Source organism: Dromaius novaehollandiae, chromosome 11 (genome assembly GCF_036370855.1).
Source record: "Dromaius novaehollandiae isolate bDroNov1 chromosome 11, bDroNov1.hap1, whole genome shotgun sequence".
Lineage (NCBI taxonomy): Eukaryota > Metazoa > Chordata > Aves > Casuariiformes > Dromaiidae > Dromaius > Dromaius novaehollandiae.
Window position 1 is genome coordinate 1,654,939 of NC_088108.1, and position 11,917 is coordinate 1,666,855.

The 11,917-nt window shown below is 58.1% G+C and overlaps 1 protein-coding gene across 2 annotated transcripts; it reads left to right on the forward strand.

The window, feature by feature from the left end:
• The first annotated feature begins 3,085 nt into the window (after positions 1-3,085).
• Positions 3,086-11,917, forward strand: LOC112990895 (tumor necrosis factor ligand superfamily member 10-like). 2 transcript variants are annotated; one of them, XM_026112947.2, is made up of 5 exons: positions 3,086-3,424; positions 7,901-8,062; positions 8,371-8,407; positions 8,953-9,060; positions 9,341-11,917. In XM_026112947.2, the coding sequence occupies exons 1-5, from the start codon at positions 3,212-3,214 to the stop codon at positions 9,781-9,783; spliced, it is 963 nt and encodes a 320-aa protein (XP_025968732.2). In that variant the 5' UTR covers positions 3,086-3,211; the 3' UTR covers positions 9,784-11,917. The 2 variants fall into 2 exon arrangements, with proteins under 2 accessions (XP_025968732.2, XP_025968734.2); XM_026112949.2 differs by having other exon boundaries at positions 3,088-3,424; positions 7,916-8,062.

Below are 11,917 nucleotides of genomic sequence, written 5' to 3' on the forward strand. Positions count from 1 at the left end.
AAACATCAGCCCGAGGGGTGAGGAGAGAGCAAATATTGACCCTGCAGGGAGAACTGCCCAGGGGCTATGGCAGGCAGCCGTCACCCCTGAAATGAAAGCGTCTGCTCTGCCAGAAGCATGGGGCAGAGCGGGCAGAGCAGATGGCTGGGCACAGGGCTCCCAAGCATTGCTGCTGCAGCATCGCAGGCCCTTTCCGCGCAGCTACACCCTCCAGGTCACGGCAGGCTTTTCCTCCACAACGAGCCACCTCCCACCTCCCTGCCCCATACGGCCGGGTGCTCAGCAGCCTTGTGCCAGGGCGCAGCACCTGCCTGATGAGTGTGAGCTGCCACAGAGACTACACCCACCAGGAAAGGCCACAGGCAGGAGCCAGAAACACCCACGGCCAGCGAGGGTGGCAGCTGCAGGAACCAGCAACAGCTGGGGTGGCTGGAGAAGAAAAGGGACAAGGGCTGGGGGGGGGGGGGGGGTCCTGCCAGCACATGGGGACAACCCTGTTTCTTCAGGTAGGATTGCTCCAAATTGGGCACAGACAAGGCAAGACCTGCTTGAGCTTTTGTCTTGCTCACATGTAACCAGCTTAAATGACATGGCCACCCACTCACAACCCCATGCACTGAGCAGTGGCTATATTCAGGGATGGGCAGGGGGACCCCAAGCTGCTCTCTGTCCATAACCTCCTCCAGACAGGGCCCATCTCCTCCAGGCTGGGGAGGGAACCCCGAACAGCCTCACACTAACTCCTCCTCCTCCTTCTCCTGACCTTGGCCTTGGAGTTCATCTCTCCATGCCAGTTCAGGGCCAGTTTACAACCAGAGGCCAGTTGGTCCTGAGGAATTCAGCGCTTCTTTCTAGAAAGTCCACAAAACGAGCCTAAGAAAGATAAACTCACACATGCTACATCCACCTTGGACATTGAACCAGACTCTCCCTGTGCTGGGAAATCTCAAGGGCTTCCCACGAGGAAGAGGCTGGGACAGGCTGGGATATCTGTGTGCCCTGGAGCCACCCCTGACTGGGTCACCTCCATGCAGGCACCATGGGGGACAGCTCCACAAAGGCATCACGGCCACCAAGCACAGCCCCAGATGTAGCCACAGCACCTGCCGAGGCTTTCCTCACCCCACTGCCCAGGACTGGAGGGATGCCAGCGCACAGTGCCTTTGGGAGTGTGGGAGCTGCCTTTGCTTTCCAAACTGCGCTGCAGGGCAAAGAGCTTGGTGGCAGTCTGAGGACAATTGGAGATCATCTGTAATGGGGACAAGAATGCACAAGTGGAGAAGTAGGACTGGGAAGCAGCTCAAGAAGTTTCTAATTCAGTCTTCACCTCTGCATTGGGAGGGGAAGGGGAGCGAGGGGAAAGGACAGTTCCTGTTCCCCTACTCGAGCCCAAGGTGATTGCAAACCAGAGAAGGAGCTGCTGCACCCCCGCTTCATGCACACCAACAAATCAACAGATCCTGATCACAATGGGAAAAGAGAAACTGGAACCACTCTTTTCCTTTTAATGAGGTGGTACCTGTGAATAGCACCCTTCTCCTGCATTCCAAAGAGCAGCCATGTGTCCTGCTGGAGCTCCCTGCAGGAAACTTAGCTGCACAAAGCAAGGGGGAGGCAATAGGATTTGGTGGAAGAGACAGTGGCACCCTTTCTGGCAGACAGGATGCAAAGCAGAACAAGTATTTAAAGGAAAAAAATGTCATTCATTGTTGGAGAGTGCTAAAGAAGTGACCTGCTAGTGAGGTGTCTCTTCCTAACACTTCCCCCCATTCCCAAGGCAGAGAGTTTCCTTAGATGATATGTACTCTACAAAGGCAGTATAACACGGCCCAGAAAGTTGAGGCTTAAGGGCTGCATCCTGAGCTGATGTTATGCCTGAAATATCACTGCCAGGTTTTAATCCTCCTCAAGGATCAGAGCTCAGCCTTGCAGGGCTTGGGTACATGGCTCCCGCTGATGGACCGCAGCAGCCAGCAAGCAACCCCAAGGCCCAGGGGCACCCAGGGGAAGCAGCCCTGACTGACTCAGAGCAGCTCCAGCTGAGGGGCCATGTCTCTGCGAGAAGTTGTGACCGCAGCACAGTTGTGATCCCAGCCCAGGGACGGCTGCAAAGCCCAAAGTCCTGGGGATAGGATGGGGCCGTGAGGCAGCCACTTCTTACCTGGCCAGCATGGGCCTTGGCAGGGCCCATCCTTGCCCACTCACAGCCAGTCCTTGTTTCACAGTAAATCATAATTTTGCTCCCAGCACACCACTCGGTTACTGGAGCTGTTTGTGGATTTGGGCTGAGGCCAGCCCACAGGTTTCCCACACCCTGTTCTTAGCGGAGAGTGAGTGGTTCCAGGAGGGCTGAAGCGCTTGTGTATTTTATCAAGATCTCACTTTCTTTCAGAGGTAAAAACACTAAAGGCCAGAAAAATCACCTGAGCATGGAGCAACTCTTGCAGTTGCCAGGTGACAGCCTTTCTCCAGGTTTTCTGTTTGCTTTCCAAATAACTCAGCATTTCTATTTCAGAGCAACCCGGAACACTACTCATTAGTAGGATGGAGCTTCTGGGGTCAGCGGCAAAACTTCAGACTGCACCAAAGCAGCCTGCCTTGCCCGGAGCCCGGTGCTCTGACCACTAGCTCACATTGCCCTGGCCCAGGATGGGCTCTTGTCGGAGGGCAGAGCAGACACAGGCCCACCTGGCACACCTGGTCGGCAGAAATCAATCCCTTCCTGCAAACCTTTGCCCCTCCGAGCCTCGTCCCTGGTGCCCTCCCTCAGTCCCTGTGTCCCTGGGGCCACCCTTGGTCCCTCCTGGTCCTGGGCGTCACCCTTGGCTCCCAGCCTCAGGGACCAGGCTCAGTAGTTGTGTCTCAGGGGCTACCCTCGGGCCCCATCCCTGGTGCCCTCCCTCAGTCCCTGTGTCCCTGGGGCCACCCTTGGTCCCTCCCGGTCCTGGGCGTCACCCTTGGCTCCCAACCTCAGGGACCTCCCTCGGGCCCTGCGTCCCTCCTCGGTCCCCACGCCCCGTGTCCCCGGGGCCACCCTCGGTCCTTGCGCCGCGGAAGCGCGGGGCCGGGCCGGCGAGCGGGGCCGCCCCGTCCCGTCCCGTCCCGTCGCGCCTCGCCCCGCCCCGCGGCCGGTCCCTCCCGCCGCGGCCGCGGCCCCTCCGGAGCGCGGCGGGCGCGGGGCAGCGGCGGGCGGCGGCGGCCGGGCCGGGCCATGGCCCCGCACCAGCCCAGCGCCGGGCAGTACCTGCGCTCCGACAGCGGCGGCTCGGCGGCCCGCATGCTGGCGGCCGGCACCGGCGGCGGCGGCCCGCGGCGGCGGCGCTGCGGCCCGCTCTGGGGCAGCGTGGCCGTCATGGCCATCGTGGCCCTGCAGATCGCCTCCACCACCGGGCTCTTCGTCTACTTCACCATGGCCATCTCCAAGGTGAGCCCGCCGGGCGCGGTCGCCCCGAGCGAGCCGGCGGAGGGCGGCGAGGCGAGAGCTTTTGTTCCGGGGCTGTTGCGGTGGGGGCTGCGCGCCGCCGAGGGAGCGCGACCCGCGGCGATCGGGCCGGCAAGCCCGGGGCAGGGAGAGCGCCCGGCTCCCCCGGGACAGGGAGCTGCCGCCTCCCCCCCGCGGGAACCCCGCCGGCTGCGGGGATGCCTCAGCCTGCACCCCCCGCATGCCCCGGCTTTTGCTCACCGGGGCAGGCACCTAGGAGGGCTCCCCAGCGAGTTTTCCCGGCTGGAGCCGGCTTTGGCGCTGCCACCGTGCCCGGGGCTCAGGCTGGAGCTGCGGATCCAGCTGCATAGGGACAGAGCCCCTGGGCCAGGCTCCATCTGGAGCTGTGCATCCAGATGTGGAGGGAGGGCACCTCTGCCCTGGGTGCCATCCAGAGCTGTGCATCCAGATGTGGGGAGATGGAGCCCCTGCTTTGGGTTCCATCTGGAGCTGTGGATCCAGATTTGGTGGGAAGGACCTCCTGCCCTGGGCTCCACCCGGAACCACAGATCTAGATGGGGAGGGGGACACACTGTACTGGGTTCCATCCGGAGCTGCGGATCCAGCTGTTGAGGGAGGCACCCCCTGCCCCAGGCTCTGTCCAGAACCGTGGATCCAGTTGTGGAGATGGGACACCCCTGCCCTGGTCTCCATCTGGAGCTGTGGATCCCAATACTGAGGGAGGGACCGCCTACCCTGGGCTCCATCCAGAACCAGGGATCGAGATGTGAAGACAGGACACCCCTGCCTTGGTCTCCATCTGGAGCTGTGGATACAATGTGGGAGAATGGAGCCCCCACTTTGGGCTCCGTCTGGAGCTATAGATCCTGATGTGGGGAGGAAAATAACCCCCTGCCCTGGGCTTTGTCCAGAACCATGGATATAGATGGGAGGGATGGAGCCTCTGCCCCAAGCTCCATCTGGAGCTGCATATCCAGGTGTGGAAGGAGGGACTCCCTATCCTGCCTCCATCTAGAGCTGCAGTTCCAGAGGTGGAGGGATGGAGTCCCTGCTCTGAGCTCCATCTGAAGCTGTGGATCCAGATTTGGTGGGAGGGACCTCCTGCCCTGGGCTCCACCCGGAACCACAGATCCAGATGGGGAGGGGGGACACACTGTACTGGGTTCCATCCAGAGCTGCGGATCCAGCTGTTGAGGGAGGGACCCCCCTGCCCTGGACTCCAGGCCACATTTACTCCCGGTTCCTATCCCAGCTCCTCCCCACACACTGCCCCCACCATTGTCATCCTGCTCATGCTCCAGGACTGCTAAGGCCTTCTCACCCACTTCATGAGACTCTGGAAGTGGCCTAGGTGGGGAAACCCCTGATACCAGGCGGTCTTCAGTGCTTGCTTCAGCCATAATCACATCAAATAATCATGCTGGCATCCAGCCTTGCCCACCTACACTCGGCATCACTAATGTCAAACAGTTCCCAAGCCTGGCACCCTGTGGCCCAGGTACTACGGCCCAACAGCCAACCTTTCCTGGGGCTCAGCAACTGACCTGCAACACTGCCGCCTGTTAGACACCACCAGCCCTAAAACACTGGCTCCCAGCCACAGCACCAGCCCCACTGCTTCAGGACCCCTTCAGACCAGGCAGTACAGAGATACAGTCTTTGCTACAACAGGCCTGAGCCTGTTAACAGGTCCCATTGCCCCCACTGAATTGGGTGCTACAGCAGGGAAAACACCAAATAGAAGGGATCATTGGTGTGAGGTGAGAGAAATTAAGGATGGCCAAGCAGTTTTCTGGGCAGTTCCACTAATGGTAAGGCTCAGGCCTGATGACGAAGGGCCCATCAAGAAAAAGGCCCTGGAGTGCCAAACATTGCACAAAACCACAATTAAAAAAAAAAAAACAGAAAAAAGCAAAAAAAGCCCTGCCCGGGAGCTCAGAGCCAGCTGTGCATGCAGGAGGAACAGCTTGGCTGCTGCCTGGCTGGGCATCCATCTGAGCAGACTCCAGCCCTCGCTTTGGGGTTTGTTTCCAACCCCCTACCCTGTGTAGCACCCACTGTGGGGGCTTTACGTGGAAGACACCAGAGAGAGGAGAGGAATGTGGGCAGACACGCCATAGGGGAGGGCTGGGGCAAGGAGGAGGCCACCTAAGTGTCCTCATCTCCCTCATTTGGGAGACTAGTCACTGGATCCTTGTATGCAACCAGTGCTACCAGTGCAGGTAGATGGTCAGAGCTCAGCTTGTCCGAGAGTATGTTGTTGCTCGATGCAGCCAGCCTCCCCCAACACACACACACACACACACACCTGCTTGGGCCTCCAGGTGTACAAAACTTACCCTATCACTTTGCACTTGATTTAAAATGCAAGTCTGCTCCTCCCCACCCTACCCAGCACTAGGTCTCCAGGCCAGGACACAGATGGACAGAAAAACAGAGTGGTTATCCTGGAGTGAGAGACATGCCAGTGGTAGACATTGCCCATCACAGCCAACTTTAATCGAGGCAATTGAGCACAAAGTAGTCAGTGCCAGATGGGTGTTAAGCGCGGAGGGACAAGGCAGGCAGTGGCAGTGCCCATGCTATTGCTGGGAGCATGCCGCCCTCATCACCTGGACCAGCTGGACATGGGCTGCCCAGGTTACGTGGGCACATGCTGCAATTAGTGCTTCTGGCAGTGCGGAGCATTAGCATGCACTGGCTCTGCCCAAACACGTGTTGCCAAATGCACATGTTGCCAAGTTTCACGTGAGCAGTCCCGTAACTGAGGGATTCACGCCTCGGTGCCATGGGCCTGCTCACACAGGTGCACCTTTGCGCAACTGCAGCCCAGTCTGCTGAACCCACCCCAGGCAAAACACTCTCAGGGCTACCCTTGCCTGTCTCCCAGTCATCCAGATGTGGGAGTCGCTGTACCCAGATGTGTGAGCCACCACATCACCCCCTCTCAGCTCATCTCTGCATCCCATCTCCCAGGAGTGATGGTCCTATTCTTCCAGCCAGCCTTCGCTTGGACAGATTGCTGGCCCAGTGGCACCCGCCCCTCGCCAATTTTATCTTACCTCACAGTGTTTTTACCAGTACTAAAGTCTCTGTATTGATCCCAAACATGGCTGAGGGTATCCTGGTGGTAGATGGTGTGCAAGAAACATCAGACAAAATGAGCCACCCACAACTGTAGCTGAGGGAAGCAGGCAGGTAGGAGTCTGGTGGGAGCTGGGGATGTGCAGGATGCTGCAGGGACTGACAACATGGCCAAGCCCAAGAACTCCTGGGTCCTATCCTGGGATCTGAGAATGACCCAGGTGATAAGAGCAAGATGGTCAAGGTGCCTGTATTTATTCCCAGCCGTTGGTGCACCGATTTCAGGGCAGTCATCTGTCTGTGCCTCGATTTCCCCCCCATCTGATGCAGCAGCCCAATGTACTGAGATCCTATAGCCAGCTGCACTCCACTGGGGCTCCACAGTCAGGGCCGAGCCAGGTCAGCCCAGGGACACACTGCGAAGGGGTAACTCACCATGCAGCAGGCCACATCACGTGGAGGAAGGCTTCCCATCCCAAACCACAAGCCAGCACAGACTGGTAAGGGTTCGAGGTCTGCCTGGGCTGATGCAGCACTGCGAGCACTTGGGATCCAGTTGCCAGCCAGTGTGGCTCAGCAGCTGGAAGGGAAGAGCTGTGTGAAGTCGCATTTTGCAACTCCAGCTTAGCTCAGCAGTGATAATTAAAGCATCAAGAGCATGGGCCAGGCTTCCTGGAGATTTCCAGTCTCGAGCTGCAGCTGTTCCTCTGTGCATGGTGCAACTACAGGCAGCCCCAGAACAGGTCCAAAAGCATTGCAGGGCAACTGATTCCCCACGATCTGTGAACATCTTGTTCAAAGCCAAGGATGATTTTGCTAATTGAGAAGCCCAGTCCCCCCAGGACAGGTGCAGAAGAGGAGGAAGGAGATAGAGAAAGGGAAATTTTATTCTTCTGCTTTGCTAGGTGCTCTGTGGCTTTGCAAGAGTCACTGTCTCACCTCCTCCTCACACTCAGCACTAGGACTCCACGAAAGAGGCTGCTACATTTCCCCAAGAGCTGGGACAAACAAGACCCGCTTCTGCCAGCTCTCAGGCACTGTGAGAGGATGAGATAAGATTTAAACCATACAAATCACAAAGCAGATCTGGGACAGTGCTTAGGCTCCACCTCAGCCTCCTGCCAATTGACCCCTTCCCAGGAGCACCGATACAGTCTCTGTTTGCATTCTGACAGCACCATTCTGTCCCACTGCCAGCTCTGGGATCGCAGAAGTTCAGGGGTATTCTCTACTCCATGGTGCAGCAATGAGAGCTCTTACGCCGGAGGAGCCATGCCAAAGGGGACTGCCCTGTGCACAGGGATCCCCAGTGCCCCCTCCAGCCAAGCCACACATACTGCCCTCATCTCTTCTATTTAACGTGTGAACGTCCAGGTATTTCCATTCCAGCTCAAAGCCCAGTCACAGGGAAGTTCGGAGGAGCTGAGGTGTTTGCAGCTTATCAACCAGCAGCAGGAGGGCTTGGACTTGGAGGAGCTGATCAGCAACCAGTCCTGCCTCAAGCTGGCCAACACCATCAAAGCCTACGTGACCACGGTGAGCCTAGATCTGCTGGCTGAGGGGAAAGGGGAGAACAGGGCACCCAGAAGGAGAGCTCCCATCTGCCTCCCAGCCTCATTTTCCTCATCCACCTCACAAGAGGATGGCAGAGGGCAATTGCAATGCTTGATTTAAGAGGGGTCAGAGGAGAGGGGCTGCATGCAAGGCCACCTGTGGGTCTGTGCAACAAAAGGGCTGGTGGAGCCCAGAGACATACCATGAAGGACAAGAAAGTGATGAGGGGAGCAGGGAATGTCCTTTACACCTTTAAACCATAGGACTGTTTTTCTTCTCTAACGGTTCAGGTGACAGAGAACGTTATCCGCAGGAGCACGGTAAAGGGTGAGTTCCTTCCAGCCGGGATCTGGGGGTACGAACTGGGACTCCATTCCAGGGGCGTTGGAGCTGCAAAGCACTGAGGACTTGTTCACCTGGGCCCAGGTCGCTGTGACAAAGCCAGTCTCTCACAGCCAGACGGTTGGAGCCACAGTTCAGCGTGTGGCCAGGGATGCCAGTGGGCTGGGGGGGGCTTGGTCACTCCTGGGGCAAACGCCACCGGGTACGGCACTGCGGCCACAAGCTGGGGCAGGAGGGGAGCAAGGCTTGTCCTGCCGGGCAGGTGAAGGGCATACATCCCCAGGCACAGTCTGGAGGGACAGCCCTGTACGTCTGTTTGGAGTTAGGGAATCAGGGCTTGCCTGCCCAGGGGTCAGCACTGAAACGTTAGATAATCATTGACTAGGCATTTCCCTGCCCAAGGAACCGCCCTCTTGGAAGGGTCAGTGGGGTACTTCCCTGCTTGCTCAGTAAGGATATGCTCTGCCGGCATGGCGCTGGGGGTCCCCGAGTGCACTGGCCTTTACAGCCATTTGTACCTTTCCCCGCAGAAGCCCAGCGGAGCTACTTCAACAGCTCGGAGGGGCAGGCTCCTCCCAAAACACCCGGCAAACCTTCAGCGCATCTAACCCTCCGCCCACAGAGCCTGGCCCAGGATGGTGAGTCTGGGAGCCCAGCTGAACACCAGAGGGTTTCCAAAGTGGGAATAGGGAAAACATCCCACCCAAGGGCAGGGGACCAGCATGGGAGGAAGGATTTGGTGACAGCTAGGGACATGTTCCTCCTCTCTACTCCAAGAACACCTTTTCCACACCTCCAGGCTGGGGGACTGGGTTCACTGTCAGAGGCAGATAGAGATACCTCCTCCCTTGCCCCCACCTGGATGCCTACTGTCCGGAGGAGCTTGCTCCCCTCCATGACCCTTCTGCCTCTCCCTAGGAAGTTCCAAGCGCTTCGGGAACCTCTCCCAGTCCTGCCGCCATGCCATCGCACGCTGGGAAGACAGCACTATCCACTCACACCTGCAGAACATCACGTACCGGGATGGCCGGCTGCGGGTCAACCAGGCAGGAAAGTACTACGTCTACTCCCAGATCTACTTCCGCTACCCCAGCGACGGGGCCAGCACCCGCATCTCTGTCCCTCAGCTTGTGCAGTGCATCAACTGGAAGACCTCCTACAGCCAGCCCATCCTCCTGCTCAAAGGGGTTGGCACCAAGTGCTGGGCACCTGAGGCAAACTATGGCCTGCACGCTCTCTACCAGGGGGGGCTGTTTGAGCTCAAAGCTGGTGATGAGCTCTTCGTCTCCGTCTCTTCCCTGGCCATTGACTACAATGACGCAGCAGCCAGCTATTTTGGGGCTTTCCGGCTCGACCTGTGACATCCTCCTCATCCTCATGTCCATCCTCTGACCAAACCTGCTCCTTCCATAGTGACTCTCCTGTGTGGCCCACAGACAGTCCTCGCAGTCCTGTTGCCTTCACCTGTGCGAGATGGCAGCCAAACAGCCGGAGTCCAAGCCAGGGGGACGTGATGCAGTTTAAAGCCCTCCACATGTTGTCCCTTGTGGAGAGGGACAGAGCCAGAGGAGGGCACAGCATGTGGCTCCCCACAGAGACCTGCTGTGGTGAGTGCTATACAAGGGCGGACGAGTCCCACAGCCACTGCACGCCTGGCCCCTCAAAGAGTGGAGGGGAGGAAACCAATGAGCCAGGAAGGGTCTGCTCTCTGAGGGCCAAAGAGGGACACGCATAAAGGATGATTTTGCATCCTTGGCAGCACATGACCTCCCCAGCTCCTATCTGAGCATATGGAGCAGGGAACATGAAACAGCTGTCACACTAGCTCCAGCAGCGGCCTGCCCTGTCCGGGGAGCTGGAGGGCACACGAGGACCCTGCCAGAGCTTGGGTAAGGTTACACAGGGAACACAGAGCAGGACAGGCCTCTAGCAAGAGCCACATCACCAAGATGCCTTGCAACCATGCAACATGCACCCACCTATCTCCCATCCCCAGGAAGGTGAAGGCACAAGGGTCACATCCACAACTGCACTAGCAGGACAACCCTTTGCAAGTCCAAACACACAACTGGCACAGCTGGACATGGCAAACCAGGCTGCAAGCTGCTGAGGAGCACAGCGCGGAAGGTATCAGGCCAGAAATCGGGTTTAGCAGAGAGCAGCAGCGTGGTGAGTGTGGCCACAGCGCTGGCCTTCCTCCCCTCTGCCTGCAGGTACACGGGAGAGCCAGCACTAATGGGCACCAGTTATCAGAAAGGTAGGAAGGCATTTCACTTCAGGCCAGTTAAAGCCTGGAGTGACATCAGCAATCTGCTTCAGAGGGTCAAAGAGCAGAGCCACAAAGCTGGATTAATTACCAGCAGAAGTGGCTGCACCTAGGCACGTGGCAGAGACGCACATTTTTCCTGAGCCAGGTTAGACAGCAAGGCGACACGTGAGCCACAGATATCCCCAGTGACCCTGCACCAACAGAGGCCAGTGCCTAGTAGCTCTGGATCAGCATCTCCTTACCAGCCCCAAGCAAACACAGATGTGTCGCACCAATGAGAGGGTACAGTGCTGCCACCCAGAGCCTTAGGGAAGCTGGTCAGATCAGGGGAAGCCAGGGCAAGCTGGAGACCTGTAAGGTTGAGGCACTCCTGGGCTGGCCATCAGCAGGCTGGCAAAAGCAGCAGCATCTGCAGGGCCTTGAGTGCTTCTTCATGGCACATAAAAAACCCTGAAAGTAAGGAAAAGTCATCAAACTGCCCCTATCTTCTGTTCCCAGGGAGCAGTCAGCCCTGCAGCAGCTCTCATGGTGCCACATGCTGGAGCCCCAGCTGGGAGGCTGCATGTGGGGAAGGGGTATTGCAGAGACCTGGCGCTAAGCTGAGCTGACCTCAGGGTGCCGTGAGCGAGCTGGTCCGTCCCGCGGGGCAGAGGGCAGCTAAAACGCACAGGACCACAAAGCCAAGGAGCTTCACACCAGGCCTCCCCTTCACTCCAGTCTCTTCTGACCAAGCCTCGCTTTTCTCCAGGTTTTGTTCCTCCAAGCCCCCTGGGGCCAGTGCCACCACCCTCTGGCTCTCACATAGTTAACTGTCAGGATTTCAGCTCAGGCCACGCGAGTCCCCAGGCAGCTGCATTTCCCCTGCTGCTATCTACCCCAGCGTTACGGCAGCAGTGACACCAGGGCTGCACGAGCCCAAGTGATTGGCAGCGCAAGCCCCAGGACAGAGAAGAGCAAACCACCATGGTCAAACTGCACGGACACCTCAGACACAGAAGGTGGGTTCGAGCAGGGCAGAACATGATTAAGTTGGCTCGGTCCGTGGATGCTGGGGTGGATACAGCCCCCTTTTGTAATTACTTGTATATTCTCTGTATCATACTAAGACTCTTGATGTGTACGGACACCTGACGGCAGCACAGGCTTCCAGGAACGACACAAGTAGCCCTCGCACCAGCAGGGCTGTGGGGGAGCTCAGTGCTGGTTTAAATAAACCCTGTACTCCA